Source organism: Vitis riparia, chromosome 12 (genome assembly GCF_004353265.1).
Source record: "Vitis riparia cultivar Riparia Gloire de Montpellier isolate 1030 chromosome 12, EGFV_Vit.rip_1.0, whole genome shotgun sequence".
Classification (NCBI taxonomy): domain Eukaryota; kingdom Viridiplantae; phylum Streptophyta; class Magnoliopsida; order Vitales; family Vitaceae; genus Vitis; species Vitis riparia.
Window position 1 is genome coordinate 4,897,038 of NC_048442.1, and position 15,806 is coordinate 4,912,843.

General features: G+C 35.0%; 2 protein-coding genes across 6 annotated transcripts in view; both read right to left on the reverse strand.

Annotated features, from left to right (window-relative positions):
• Nucleotides 1–377: 377 nt before the first annotated feature.
• LOC117926409 lies at nucleotides 378–2,362 on the reverse strand. Of its 3 annotated transcripts, none has more exons than XM_034845498.1 (3): nucleotides 1,648–2,362; nucleotides 973–1,568; nucleotides 378–646 (listed from the first exon to the last, which is right to left on the reverse strand). In XM_034845498.1, the coding sequence occupies exons 1-3, from the start codon at nucleotides 2,011–2,013 to the stop codon at nucleotides 628–630; spliced, it is 981 nt and encodes a 326-aa protein (XP_034701389.1). In that variant the 5' UTR covers nucleotides 2,014–2,362; the 3' UTR covers nucleotides 378–627. The 3 variants fall into 3 exon arrangements, with proteins under 3 accessions (XP_034701389.1, XP_034701388.1, XP_034701390.1); XM_034845497.1 differs by having other exon boundaries at nucleotides 378–661; XM_034845499.1 differs by lacking the exon at nucleotides 378–646 and having other exon boundaries at nucleotides 702–1,568; nucleotides 1,648–2,353.
• A 2,474-nt stretch (nucleotides 2,363–4,836) lies between these two features.
• LOC117926675 (exocyst complex component SEC6-like) overlaps nucleotides 4,837–15,806 on the reverse strand; it is a 50,709-nt gene continuing 39,739 nt past the window's right edge. For 2 of the 3 annotated variants that reach the window (XM_034845884.1, XM_034845885.1), the window contains exons 19-26: nucleotides 14,392–14,436; nucleotides 11,150–11,228; nucleotides 10,368–10,437; nucleotides 6,500–6,587; nucleotides 6,294–6,383; nucleotides 6,043–6,159; nucleotides 5,695–5,757; nucleotides 4,837–5,309 (exon numbers count right to left, since the gene is read on the reverse strand). In XM_034845884.1, the coding sequence (XP_034701775.1) occupies nucleotides 5,178–5,309; nucleotides 5,695–5,757; nucleotides 6,043–6,159; nucleotides 6,294–6,383; nucleotides 6,500–6,587; nucleotides 10,368–10,437; nucleotides 11,150–11,228; nucleotides 14,392–14,436 (684 nt within the window). In that variant the 3' untranslated portion in view covers nucleotides 4,837–5,177. Of the gene's footprint in view, nucleotides 5,310–5,694; nucleotides 5,758–6,042; nucleotides 6,160–6,293; nucleotides 6,384–6,499; nucleotides 6,588–10,367; nucleotides 10,438–11,096; nucleotides 11,229–14,391; nucleotides 14,437–15,806 lie in introns of those variants that run through there. The other variant, XM_034845886.1, reaches the window with a different exon arrangement.

Below are 15,806 nucleotides of genomic sequence, written 5' to 3' on the forward strand. Positions count from 1 at the left end.
TAAAATATGATTAAAAAAAATTTCAAAAACGACTTATGAATAATTCTTAAAACAAGAAGGGGGTGTACAGATCTAGTGATTGAAGTGAAGTCTTAGCAATATAGTCATATTGAGAGGTACAGGTGTAAAACTACTACGCATTTAGGTATGATGCAAAAGTTTTTCGAATTATATATATTTTTATATTTTAAATTGTTACTTAGAATACTTTAAAAAAACAATTAAAAATATTTAAAAATTGTTTTAAAAAACAACCTTATTTCATCCTTCAAAAATTAAAAGTCAGTCAAACTAGGAATTTGAAAATTGTTTCCTATTCAAAGAGGCTTAGCTCTCCCATTGTTACATTAATAAACTTCACATCAATACCATATATGTTCACAATGGATATGTAATTTGTGGATTTTATGAGGTAAAAAACAAGAAGCATCATTCCCTCTTTCTCAAATACAACTTTTCCTTTTTCAGAGGAGAAAGAATCTGTCCTTTTTGGATGGGAAAATCTTGCTTTCCAATGAAGCTACTTGTATCAATGCTATTCTTCTGGTTTCTTCTCTTTACATAGCAAGTTTTGCTTTTCTTCAAAGCAAGAATCACATTCTCTCTCCCTTCAAATAAAACCTCCTTTCAAAGCTTCCTCATACAGCTGCAAAACAAAGTCATGAATAGAACAAGGAAAAAAAAATGAAAATAATATGAAATTAAAACAAATAAAAATGTGCAACATCCATTACTAGCTAATATTTTTTGAATTTTTTTTCGAGAGAATTATCAAACTCTCTTAATTTTGTATCGGGTTACATAAATGCAAATATTTCTGTTTGAGAAGCAAATCGAAGAATCTGAACCAACAATCAGCCAACAGCAGCTGATTCCTCTACTTGTCTTTACCATTTCTTTGTTTGTTTTGTTTTTTTTTTTTCCTCTACCTATTGCTGCACATACTCAAAGCTTTTCATCCTCTCTCTTTACCTATGAGTGCACATGTCCAAAAGCTTCTTTCTCCCTTCAACTATTTCATCAAAGAAATCATCAAGCTGCCCAACTATACTCTCAGTCCCACATCTCAACACCCCAAACCAACTCTTCAAGCTCTCAACCTTGTCTTGGATCTCACCTCCTCCTCCTTCATACTCCAATGCTCTCTCCAACTTCACCTTCAGTTCCTCTGTGGCAGCCTTGGCTTTCCTGAACTCATACAGCAGAATTCCAGGCTGCCCATCAATGCGGTTTAGCTCAGCTGCCACCCTTTGCTGCAATCTGGAGGTGGAGACCATGAAACTTGATCCGAATACCGCCTGCCCATCATGTCCGCCTTGGCAAAAGCTTGATTTAGGCCAGCAGTAGACGAGGCCACCTAGCAGGATCATGAGAAGCAATGAGCTTACATTCCTCATTGCATGAAGAACTCCTCGAAAGCCATTGAACCCATTAATAAATTTTGATTCAACTGATATGTTCTCATCGAACCGCAGCGATAATGCTTGGATTCTTGTCTCCATCAAGTTCTTGTTCTCTTCTTCCAACCCTACAATCTCCCTTCTGCAACCGATGATGGCCCTAATAACCTGTATTATAAATCAGATCAAACTTGTTAAGTAAAAGATTTTTATGAAGTATCAAAAGTTCTGTGAGTCCAACAACTACCTGGCGAGAAATCTGAGGATTCAGACTGTAGTATCCATCCAGAGAGGAAACGATATTGGTACCAGCAGAATAATAATTTTCCATAGCAGAAATACCAGATTTAAGGACATGGCAGGCCTCCCATAGCCTGGAGCTTTCATCCATGTACTCATCCAACCACTTCTCCCCCACAGGGAGGTGGAGCTTCTGCACCAAAATGTTGAGGTGGGAGTGGAAGGATCTGAGGGAGGAGAGGACGCGTTGGAGGAACTGAATGGACATGAAGTTGTGGGAGGCGAAGGAGCGGTCGAGATCATCGAGGCCTCGAGTTAGGATGGTGTAGAAGCCATTGACTGAAGTGGTGGTGGAAGAAGGGTTGCCCATCATATTGGAAGAAGGTGATGGAGAGTGATGGAAATTGGAACAAGTAAAATATATATGTGGGGAAGAGGGGAGGAGGAAGAGGAGAAGGGGAAGTGAAGAGAGCTCAAGAGCTGAGATTTGTATAGTGAAAAAGAATAGTTGGGTGCAATTATGGGTGTTCCCTACAGAGTGGAGAAGATGATTGGGAATCTGCCATTTTCATAGTTTAATGGGCAGACATGAAGAGAAAGAAGAAAAAAAAAGAGAACAAAATAGAGAAAGTGATAGCAATCAATTGAAGTCCCCAAAAGAGATTACCTCAAAACATATGAATACAAGAAGATTTCATGGGATGGCTTCTCTCATTTCGATTTTCCTTCCTTTCTTTTTCACTTTCCACATATTTTCCCCTTTTTTTTTCTTACATTTTTTTTGAGTAGTACTCTTCCAAAGGAGAGGCATATATGATATTTGAAAAGGGTCTTTTTTTTTTTCTTTTTTTTTTGAAGGAAAAAATAAACAATGTTGGCAGCTCTTTATTCCATGATATGCTAGATTATGTTTCTTTCTTGGGGTGTAAAAGTTTGACCACTTTGACTGAGATTCCTCCTCTCATTTCTCTTCTCTGCTCATTCTTCCATTTTGATTTTGTTCCCCCTTTAGAATTGAGTGCCCCCTCTTTCCCTTCCTTTTGGTTTAGTATTCCAACCCCATGTAATGTATTTTACTCCATTTGGTGGTCATCTTTCTCTTTTAAGGACCCCAACATTCTACTTTAGGGCATTGGATTTGCAATATTTTACTCATAAAAATGGAATAATATAATTCCCACACACATGTGCACTCTCATTCAAGATTATATCAATCATGGGTTTTTGGTTTTTACTTTTCTTTAAGATAGTCAATAGTGGGTTGGATGGATTATGGACCCAAGACCAGCCATTGGCCAGTGTTCCAAGAAAGTGAATGCAAATGGGTTAATTTCTCGGTAACCAAACAGCTAATGGGCCTTTTTTTTTTTCAAAGAAAATGAAAATTGCCTTACTAATGTACAGACAGACATGAAAATATGGAATTGGTTCCCTGTCATTTTAGTGATTAAGGACTTAGTCCCTTGCATCTAATCTCCATGGGGACCCATCTATCGCACATGAAATCATTGATTTGATGGGAAGAAGTTTCACGGGGAACCAAATTATTGAATTCTAACTAAACTTTGTCCAACCACACCATTAATTCCTAGTATTAATCAAGAAAAATCTGATGTTGAAAGATGGGTAAGAGATCATGACTTAATGGTACTACAAAAAAATGAAAAATGGTAGAAGGACTCCTAATATTTACGAGATTAATAATTTTTGGAAAGTAATTATAATGAGTTCAAAATGAGTCATAAAATGTTAATCATGCATGATTAATACTAAGATAGCGATAAATCTTTGTTTGGGTTCAGGACGGTAAAATTTAATATGATTCATCATCTAGACTCAAATTTAAAATGTTTTTTTTTGTGGGTTTAAATCGAGTATAATGATATTTGAATCAAATTAACATCACTTGACATTACTTATTTAATAAACAATTTTTTGGGTCAGCCAATATAACAATAATTGAATCTGAATTGACTTATTTAATAATTATGTTAATTGAACTTATTATAATCATGATTCATTTAACCCACATTTTACTTATTTAAAATTTTATTTTGAATAAATAAGTTAATTGAATTATAAAAGTATTATGCTAGGATATTAATCATATTGACTCAAACATTACTTAATTTTTGGTAATCATGATGCATTAAATGTTTATTTGATTACCAATGGATTATATGATGCATTAAATGTTAGATAATTAGATTTTATTTGGGATAACTTAAACTTTAATCTACTTGAATTTTGATGTGACAACTACATCTAATTTGTACTATATTTCGATTATTTAAATTTATTCCTACCTTGTTCCAAAATAAGATGAGTTGGGGCAAGTAAGAAATTTCCTGTTCTTACTTATTAAATTTTTTTTAATTAGCTTTTAAAACTTTTAAAAAATTTTAATATATAAACAAATAAATATTATACTTTTTAATAAAAATAAATTAAATACTAACCGTGTTAAATAGAAAGAAAAATAATCCAAATCCATTTATAATCCGTTTATATTTCTCTCAAACTGTTATATTAGGAAGTGAGATAGATCTTGGAAAATATTTGTTCCATGATCATCCCTAGTTCAAGAACCACAAGAGATGTCTAAAAATGAGGTTGGAGAATTTTTATGTGAGTGATGAACTTGGAAGGATAAGGAAAATTTTAAAGTATAGATGATTATCAATGACTGGAGAATGGAACAAGAGTCACCCGCAAGACAAGAAAGGGGAGCCAAATGTTAGGAGCTGGTCCATTATAGACAAAGAAAAAAAAAAAAAAAACCAAGAAGAATGGTCCTACAAAGCCAGATTTGAAGAAGCAAGTCCCACAAGAGTAAGGATGTCATGAGAAGGCATATCATCCATGTTAGGGGGCACAACTGGATGAGGATTTGAACTGAAATGCTTGGTTGCTAGGAAGCATACACATTCAAATCTATGCAACTTCATCCCTCTTTTGTTTCTTTACTCCTTCTCTGAAAACCACTTTTCTCATCTGCATGTAACCCATACAATCTACTCTTTTTTTTGCTTCTCCCAGTAAATGATAAATTTAGTGTTAGGATGAAAGAGCTTTACTAGTCCATATCAGAAGTTTTTTCCAAATGACAGCTTCTACAAACAGGATTTACTGAAAAGGAAATAAACCAATGGCATTCACAGAAGCCTGGATTTGAGATATGTGAAACAACACAAGCTTCAAATGTGTAATCCATAAGAGGACTAATACATCCATTAGATTTTGCAAGAAAGTAACACTCAATTCCAACATGGCTTCCAAGAAATCAGCAGTTCAAATACAAGAGACACAAAATAGAACAAACCCAGTTTGAACAACACTGAAATTTAATATCTACAATGAATGGAATGCAAAATTAACAGTGTAGAGAGTTGTAAAGCACTGAAGAAAAATATACTCTTGGTTTACAAAAAGAAATGCAACTGCAACTTGTCCATCAGGGGAGGCTACAGGCTTGTGTAACGCACTGCTTAGTTGTCTATGATCAAAATGATAGCATTGATCCTAGGGAGGGAGCTCTCAAGTCAGCTTCCGCCATAACGATCCTTTGGAAGCTGTTAGGCACTTCACCTTTGGGAAAATAAAACCTGCCTTTAGGGGGTTACCGCTGACAAGGGAATTTTCGTAAATTTCTTTGCACTCTTGGACAACCTGTGTGAAAAAGACAAGTATTGATATCAAATCTGAAGCAGATGAGCCCCTTTCCTCCAAATCACTATCATATTCATGTGTTGAAACTGAAACCGATGATACTTCATACTTTGAAACTTGTATTTTAGAAGTGATTAAGTTTCCCAATTAAGCTTTATGGTTGCAAACCCAATCACTAAATTTCAGGGTACTTCTTACAAATGATAGCGAGCCTATTTGTACTTCTTAACACTAGTGAAATTGGCATATCTTATGATTTCAGTGCCTCATCCCTGAATATTACACTTCCAACAGAATGTTATTTCATGGGATTTACATCCTCTTAAGGTTCCAAAGTAAATTTTGGGTTTGATGTAAGAGAAACTAATTATAAGGTTGAATTTACCTCCTTTGCATCCTTCCGTGGTATGCCTTCTCGCAGTCCAACTAGTTTCTCAACCACCTCAGGCTGCACACCAAAGAAAGTAAAGATGCTTGAGATTCTTAACAGAAACATTCTTATCACAGGAATTCAGGAATTCCAAGAAAATTCTAATACATTGACAGTTAATTGGAAACAAAATAAAATAAACAGAATACAAATTACTGGGATGGTGACTAAGTGACAATATTAAATTTTATTTCTTCGATACTAAAATAGCTAGAGGCTATGATGGTTATTTGGAGTTTGATACTCAGAACTACAAAAAAAAAAACGGTCACTAACATGAACACTATTTTTAATAGCACTTACTGGACAATCAGGTTGATGTTCAAGAATGTTTGTGTATATGAGTGTGAATGTATCCAGGCTCTCTGCAGAAGCAAGCTCTCTCAAGTCACTCAGTATCCTGACTCTGTTTTCAACTTTCTGTAACACATAAGTCAAGGAAATGTGGAGGAAGTAAGAAGCATAGCAGATGAATACATCAAGAAAATTATACTAGAAAAAATGCTGAGGTAACTGTATTTCGAGTAAACTTAAGTCAAGGTGGTGGCACTTACGGAGACATTTATGTACTCCCTAAAGAAATCCAAGATAACCTCTTCGTCTAACCTCATCCGTTCAATGGTTTCTTCCTTTATATAGTTTCTCTACAATCACAAGCATCATTAAGCCATTCACGCAAGGAAACAAAATATATTACAGGAGAATACATACCAAAATATATCCAACAAATGGGAAACTATAAATTCTTTTCAACAAAAACCTGTGTCAGGAGGTGATCAACATAAACAACCACAGTTTCTTCCAAACAAGCTTCAACAAATCTCCTAAATGATCTTTCTTCAATGTACCTTAGTCACAAAAGATTTAGAGCAAATAAGAGATGTTTTAAACTTAAATATGGAAATGAGACACAGAAAAGTAGATCAACAGGCTGGATTCAGCAAACTTATTATGGAGCATGAACTTCTCGTAAACTTGTAATTATGCTTCTAGAAAGTGATGGTGCTCCCTACAATGTATTTGTATAACATCCTGCTCACCCTTATAAATCTGCATCTAACACCACCTTCCCACCTTAAAAAAATTGTTAAAAAATTATTTAAATAGATCAGGCATCATGGTTATTCTCTCTCTCTCTCTCTCTCTCTCTCTCTATGTATATATCTATCTACAAATGAAAATACCACATTCCCTTGAAGAAGATATAAGACATCTTCACATAGCAACATGCATCCTCTTTTCCATGAGAGTGTGAGCTGGGAGGTAAGGGGAGCAGGAGATCAAGAGGAGGTTAGCATTTCTTGAAAGAAAGGGAAGAGAGAAGAAAGGGATGAGAGACCTGGGTTTAGGTCATTTATTTGAGAAATTACTCTGGAGTGCACCAGTGCAATAGCTGGCATTTGTTTTTCATTAGAAAAATAACTAAGGTCTTATGCAGAACAACCTATACAAATAACATGCCCAATAAAAAAGCTGCACAAAAATTCAGGTGTCCTTTCATGTGCCTGAGAGGCACGCTCCTGGTGCCTGTTGCCTGGTGAAAGTTGCGGCATCCTGTCAAGTGTCAGGTGTCCCACCTGCCCTAGCTGTTTCTAGGAGCACTTTCAGTAACAGTGCTCACACCCATCACAAAATTCTTCACAATTCCTTGAGAGGAGGGGTCAATGTAATCAAGAAACAAACATCAACCATCTGCTGCAATTCCTCAGCTTCCAAATTCGCAGGTGCATTGTCTCTCTACTCCCCATAAATTCTATGATCCTAATCAATCTCCATTCTGATTTCCATTTATCTCAATCAATTGAGTTGTGGAATCATCCCTGACTGATTTTTTCAAAATCCATATCTTTGTCCAGTGCAGAAATCAGATTCAGTTGGCCATTTCATTGACTTTGTCTTACTCAAACCATAAACTTCTCTCTAATAATGGAAAACCAAATTTCTCCTTGGCCATCCTTTTGCAAATTGAACATCTTCCTTTGCACCATACAAACCTTCTCTCCACTAGCTTGATTCGTTTGGGTGTCAAGAACACTTCAAAAGGGGATAACTTATGTCAAGGAGATTTTGCATCTCCTAAACAATCTAAAACTTAACCATCGTTAGGTTATTAACCTAATAAACTTATTATTTTATAGGCAAACAAAAAGATATATTAAAAAGATCCAATCAAAAAGAAAAAAAAGAGGGAGTTTGGTGAGGGTGGTGGGATTGGTGGGGGGTGTTGTTGCACCCGATGTACACAATAACCTAACGTGTACACTTTTTCTAATATATATTTTTTTTCTTGATAGATAATGATGTAATATTATAAACAAATGCCAAAGAAATAGTGCATTAAGGTACATAGAAAATATACAAAGGGTGCCAAAGAGAACAACACAAAAAGAGTTGAGGAACAACTAAGGTGGGATTATAAAAAAAAAAGTCTCTCCCTTACCAAAAACCCAACTCAATGTTATCAAAGGTGATTCGCCTGGGTTGCCTAGGCCACTAGGCCAAGGGCAGACAAAAGTTGCCTCTTGAAGACTCGGGCAAGGTGGCTTCAAAGAGCCGATGCCTAGGCGGTTGTCTTGGGATAAGATGTAAGGCATAGATGGGTTAAGATTAGACATATTTAGATTGTAAATTTAATTCAATCTAATATTAGATTAAACAAAGTATAAGATGAAATATTATATTATCGATCATAATGATAATGAGATGGAGGGCTATCAACCTAGTCTCGATGGAAGGGATGACAATTTTAATTTTAGTGATGACTATGATGATGACGCCCAAAGCTTCTCTAAGATGTTCATTTTCTTATTTTGTTTTTTATTCTGACTTTTAGATGCCTAGAAAATTAAAATATGCATTTGGATAGGATAGATTTCACTACACGACATGATGTTTTTTATGATGCAAAGTATAATATTTAACACTTTGAATAATTATTACTATTTTTTTAATTTTATAAGACACAATGAGGGATGAAAAATTAATAATGTTGATTGGTGAAGACAACACTTATATTGGATAAACATTGAATATGTAAATATATGTATATTTTTTATAGTCTTACCATAGTCAGGCTATTGCCTTGTTTTTTTGCCTTTGGCCTTAGGCTAAAACAAATTTTATAGCCTTGACAACGTCTTTTACCTTTGACAACACTGAACTAACTAATCAACAAATTCAATTAGAGACATTCATCACCCATGTACAACTTTACCCACAGAAGAAAGATTACTGAGGAAAATGCTCTTCATAATCTTGATAGACTGCTCCTCACTCTCATATGACTTTTGATTTCTCTCTTTCCAAATAATCTAAAAGATGCATAAAGGAGCAACTCTTCAAATCTTCTTGTACTTTTCCCAGACAAAGGATCCATGTCACCTTAACAGAGTCTCTCACTATGGCTGATAGAACCTAAGGAACACCAAACAAAGAAAACAATTGCCAAAGAACCCTTGCCTTGGACAATGAAGGATAAGGTAATCAATTGAGTCCAGCATTCACCCTCTTTCTTGAAGCATCTATTAACCTTTTCCTAACAAGCTTCCCACACAAAGAATTGATTTAGATGAAACCTATGGATTCCAAACGACTACTGCTGGAAAAGAAGTTGCACTCCCCAACTCTAGGGTAGCATAAAGAGACTTCACTGAGAAGGTTTCATTCCTCAAATCCATCCACATTACCCTATCCTCCTCTCCGTTAACTATCGTTCCTTGCAATCTAGCAAAAAATTGTTCAATATTATTAAGCTCCCAATCATTAAGATTTCTAGAAAAACAGAGATTCCAATGACCCCCCTCCCCTGATCAATCCCATAATATCCTAATTTTTTCCCCTCTAACATACATAGTTCATTTTGTTATTTACCAGAAATAGGTTTCCACTTCTACATTTCTCTCTTTTGGCTGGAAAAATGAAGTATGGACAAACAGCTAGAAGATATAATTAGGTAAATTTTACAGCCTCAATCATGCAACCATCAAATATTGTGGCCCAGCTAGCTCAATATTTTTCTCACCATGTTGCTAAAAAAGTTATCATTTTTATCGCAATCTAGTAACCATATCATGCAAGTGCAATGCTATCCTGTTGTGTTCACAGCTTAATAAGGATAGACATTATAATGCTCAAGACTTACCCCTTTGTGCTCCATAACTTCCACATAATTAATCAAAAAACTTCATTTTCATAACTATAAAAGATAATACTGACAATATTTTAGTCTATTTTTCATTTTGACTTGTCCAAAAAACGGGATGAAAGCATGGCAGAACATGCTAAGCTAAAACCTACATTACATGGATACTAAAATCTATCTAAAGCACCTGACGAGTGAGCAGGCCTGTTCAACAAGGATGAGAGCCTAATCCGTAGCATAATGGGTTCCTTCAGACACTTTGATAATTACATTTTTGTTTCACTTATCCTATACCTTCGTGTGATTACCTGTATTAGAACTGCAATATACAATTTATTTTAAATAATAAAAGCCAACTCTTAGATTATGTAGCCTTGTCGGGGACTTAAAGAATGACAGATCCCCATACCAAAAAATCATGCTTTAGTTCATGTAACATAGGTTAAAGCCAAAGAATAGAGTTATCCAGATCTGAGAGAGAACTTACATCTTCACATCTGTAAAATAATCACCAAATGTTGCAACCAAGTACTCTGTAACCTGTCCTTCGCACCACTCTGAATATAGACAAACAGGGAACCTGGTTAGAATTCAAAAAATGTTTCAAGAGATAGTAAAGGAATTCAAGTGGATCTTTTTTCCCTTTTATTTTATTTATTTTGAAAAAAAAAAAAAAAAAACTAAAAGAAATTTACCATTAACATTCTTACCACATTACATAAGAATGAAGCAACACAATGGATCTACTTTTCAGGCCAGTTATATTTGATGTAACATGAGAACCTAGAAGTTTCATCAAATCTTCCATTGATGCCAAAATTAGGTTCAAAACCTATCAGACTGTTGGAATATAGTATTAATGGACAGATGAATTCTAGCAGGCTGTTGAATGAATAAGAAATTTTATCAAGACAGTCCCAGTATTTTGGCCTAAATACTTAGTATTGCATGTTGTCTAAAGGAATGCTAAGCCACCTACAGTTTGTTTTCCAAAAAATCAGCACACTCTCAATTACAATTATCACTTTGATGACATCATTGAATGACCGCATGGTGATGAGTTACATAATTGCACATATTGAAAGCCAAGGTTAACCACAATAACTAGGCTTCAGGAACATCAGGTATTATCTTCTCATTCAAAAGGAAAGGATAAAGACGATTAGCTTTAATTGCAGACATGAAATATTTACAAGATGAATGAGCACATCTTTACCACAAGCACCATGAAAACCTCAAACAGAAGGTTTATAATAGTAAAATCTTCACCTTTCTGATAAAGCTTGACAAGTAACTCTTGCACTCCTGGGTCTTCAAATATAACACTCACAGTTTGATGCACAGCTTCCTACCATCAATAAGCAATTTAATAAAAAATGTTCTCCAAGATATATGATGCTAAATCCAATATGAATAATAGCTATAACATTCCAAGTGGTACATGAAGAAATAGACCAAATTTTCCACATTTGAACAAATGAATAAATTAATATCAGCTTTTTAACATGGAAATCTATTCTGTATCTATTTTATTGCTGCAGTTAAGCACACAGATCAGGGTTCAAAGTATCGGCCAAGTCCGGTACAACTCGGCTGAGTTGTATCCACCTCGACACCTGCGACGATGAGACCGCTACTAGATACGATATAATGCACAAACTCGGCAGGGAATTGGTAAGACTCGGTTGACTCGTTTGAGTTTCTGAGTTAACTCGGTCAACTCGGTTAGGTTACAAAGAATTTTTCAATTTTTCTTTCCAATTGCAACAAAATATCAGAACATTTTCACAAAAAAAAAAAATCGGAGATTCCCCTTTCAAAAGCAAATACCCATTATGATATTAGAACTTTTAAACCATCAATGAGAGGATCAAAGAAGATGAAGAAGAAAAAACCCAACCCATGACCCGTTTAGAGATAAGAGGAGAAACCACCAAAGCATGAGGGCATGATTTAGGCTTTACTTACCTGATTTTCCTAAAAATCAAGCATTACTAGAGGATGGAGCTTTGGTGTCGGCAATGGTGACTCGTCAAGTGGACTAAATCTTTCACCGGCGACATCGGCAAGGCAACCCCCTCACAGTCAGATTGCTCCCCCTCCAATGTTGGGTCTTGCATAGTTGTAAATTTGCAATTGCAGGTGGTGTCGTCTGTTGTGGGTCTTGACAGCAATGGTGGTGTGCGGGGGTGGGAGATTGGTAGCTCAAATTGGTAAAGTAAAATGATATGGAAGGTATGGATGGGATTTAATGATAAATTAAATATATTTATATGGCAAAGTGAGAATTAAATCCCCAATTCTTAATATTATCCTAAATAACTTTGACTTGAATGTGAAAAAAAATTGTTTTTACTAATTTTTTAAGCTTTTTTAATTATATATACTTTTTTTATAATTTACATAATATTTTTATAATTTTTTAAAATTTCTAATTATCTTATTTTGTGTATCGTACGATATCGAATTGAGACACCGAGACCGATATGCCTCAAGACCCTCCGAGTCAATGACCGATACCACAACTTTGAACCATGGCACAAATTGTTGTAATCATAAAGCAAACCATGGTAACATGAGAAGAAGAAAAATCAATAACTCATGAAGCTATTCGAAAACTTCATAGGAAGTAGCTACTTGATGTTGAAAGTAAGCATTCATGAGTAATTCTCCTAGAGATGAAACCTAGACAACAAAAGAAACTCTATCAAGTATTAACTAATAGAATGACATGTCACTACCACACTAATCTCAGGATGGATTTACAAGCACATCCTGGTTGTGGTTTGAGGCAAAGCGCACATAAGTTTCTAAATGTCCTGCTGGAAATTTCATTCTTTTGAATGTGGATATTGCAGAAAAATTTTGTAGAAGCACATTTCAATGCTTGATGAATATTTTGATAAAATATTAATGGAGTTTGAAAACATTCACTTCAAGATGTGTAAAAATAGCTGTTTGTAGAAACTCAGAAGATTATTAACATACAAATGTAACAAAAGACAAATTTTGCATTGGGATATGATAACAAAACCCTTTTTTTTTAAGATTAAAGCCCAGTGGAATGAATTCAAAGGAAAAACCAGTTTTATTTCATCGAGTTCAGTTTTCAAACCACCAAACGCATTATAGCATTCTCCTATCAACAAAGAGGCATCTTTACACAAAATCATGTAAAGAATAATTGTTGATTTCTAATGTTAAGTTGAAATGAATCCCTCTATCTTAGGACTCTCTTATTGGGGAGCTAAACTAAGATACAGACAATGTTAAGGTGCAATGGTGAAGGTGATGACTTGACTTTGCAGTGGTAAAGTAGCCCTTCAGTAATGAGGTGACAAAATCAATGGGAGTAAAGTGAGACAAAAATGTATTGAGGATGGCAGTAGTGAGAGGGTCACAAGGATCTTTCCAGCCTGTCTTTCTGCTGTCTAATATTTTATTCAAAAGTTCACAAAGAGCTCCATGGACTGCATTTCAAGTCTCTAACTTCTTTGATTTTAAGTAATTTTGATATAAGATGTCCTTGGGTTGGGATTTGCGCTACAACAATTGTAAAGCTTTTTCTCAAATACTTGACACGGTTTTCCCTGAAAATTTCAAAATGCTCAGAGCCTATTGATAGGAAGACAAATACCTATCATTGAAGCCTCAATATTTATCTTTTGTAAGCATATCCTCCAGGATATTCTTGCCAAATCAATTAATGCCACATGAAACAAGTATAATATGAAAAACATAGACATTTGTTGTGATTCACTCCTCAATTCCCCTCAAAGGACGATGGCAAGAAGGTGGCCAACCCTGATTATAGAACACTAGAGACAACTAGATTCATCCCAACCACCAAGCCAAAACTCTGAAGTTATTCCACCTTCAGTAAGGTACCTAAACTAAGAAAACTGGCAACTAGTCCCAAAATACATTAGAATTCCTCAGATATTGCCATGGATCTAGCCAAGCATTAAGCATCAAGATGGATAAAGATAAAAATGCTGTTAGCTGCATTTTATACACAATGTCCAGTGGGACCCACTTCATATCAGGCATGGTGTCAGGTGGACTCTACTTCAAGAGCCCTTCATGTCTACAGACTCGTATGTTTATGTTATGTCATTTTTCTTCATCGCCTTATGTTCCATATTCATTATCATGTCATCATGAAATAGCCAATTAATAAGCCATGTATATCTTTCTTATTGGCATATAAATGCCTCTAATAAAAGATATTCCTAAACAATTTAAAGCAATTCGATACTCAAAGAAACCAATGGTAAAACCAAGCACAAGGAGAAGGATATATACACACATTTATCCACTAAATCATTAAAAGCTTCAACAAGTCATAGAGGTGTATGCACATTGATATTGGAATAGAAGACCAAGAGATGTAAATGTTGCAACAAGAAACACTGGAGGCGCACACAAAAATATGGCATGCTATATAATATGTAAGCAAATGTTAAAAGTAAAAGACAAAATAAATAAATATGAAGTAACCTTCAACAGACCTTTGCAACCTCCAAGAAACCTTTGCAAGTGTCTTCGAAATTAACCTGTAAATTATGGAAAAAAAAAAAAAAGGGAAACTCAATTTGAAAACAAAATCAAAAGGTTCAAACAAGTATTCTGCAATATATGCAATTTATGCCTGAAACAAAAATATTGGATTTTTTATTTTTTATTTATATTTCTTGGTGTCTTATGCAACCATATTTACTCTTGTTAGTTTTGTGAGGCCAAGATATAAAAAATGAGGTTCATCAAAATCCATTCAAAAAGGAGTGCAATTAACAAGTGTACTATAACATCAATCACATAAAGGAGAACATCAATCTTCATGATCTGCATTAAACTGTACAATCCTGAGGCATATATATATATATATATATATATATATATATATATATATATATATATATATGTTTAGTAGGAAATTTTATATACGCATACATATTGCTTGGTTGATCATCCTTGTGGAAGATCCGTGATTATGTTGCTTTGACCTCATACCTGAACATTATTTCATTCTTGTTTTTTCAATGAGAAACCAGAAAGCTTTACAAACATTAAGGGAATTAACATGTAGGAAGAAGGATGAGCCGGAAAGAACAAAAGAAAATGAAAGGCAAAACATCTAGCAAAAAAGTCATGGCAACATCAACAAATCACAAAAAGAATTTAGAGTCATAACAATCCTCTTGGTTGAGGAATTGTTTTTCTGTTTAGCATCCTTGCCAATCCACCTAAGCTTGACTCTAAGGGCTTGTTTGGGAGTGATCTTGGAAAGAGCGCTTTTAGCTTTTTGCTATTGTCGGTAGTGTTTCTATCAAAATGCCTTTTTAGAAAATTGGATAACATTTTTTTTTTGATAAGTAAACACGGAATAGATTAACACAAGGCAAAAAAGCCATATAGCATACAAGGAGTATACAAAGCGGCAAAGGCCTCACAACCAAAAAGAGACAAAAAACACACCAACCCTTAAATGGAGGCTAACCACTCCAAAAAGCCTATAAGGGAACGCGGCTCCACTCCACTATACAATTTTGCCTAGCCCCACACATTACAAACAAAAGAATTTTTAAGTTTCTAAATAGCTAACTCCCCCCCCCCCCTAAAAGCTAGTCTATTTCACTCCTTCCAAACCGTCCAAAAAATAAATAACAGAATGGATCTCCAGATTTTTTTCCTTTTTTTACCCACAAAAGATCCATTCCAGCTAAGTAGAACCTCCTTTACAAATTCTGGAAAAACCCACTGGGCACCGAACAAACCAAGGACAATCTCTCACAGCACTCTGGCCACTATACAATGAATGAGCAAATGATTTACATTTTCCTCTTTGCTACTGCATAAAAAACATCGATTAGGAAGCTACCACCCTCTCTTTTGGAGTCTATCAAGGGTAAAAACCTTCCCCCAA

What these genes read in the sequence shown, in the direction of transcription:
- LOC117926409 (XM_034845497.1), bottom strand. Translation starts at nt 2,013, where the DNA reads ATGATGGGCAACCCTTCTTCCACCACCACTTCAGTCAATGGCTTCTAC. An exon ending in ATCCTCAGATTTCTCGCCAG is followed by an intron (nt 1,569 to 1,647) that starts GTAGTTGTTGGA and finishes TTTATAATACAG; the next exon opens with GTTATTAGGGCCATCATCGG. An exon ending in TTGGACATGTGCACTCATAG is followed by an intron (nt 662 to 972) that starts GTAAAGAGAGAG and finishes TGTTCTATTCAT; the next exon opens with GACTTTGTTTTGCAGCTGTA.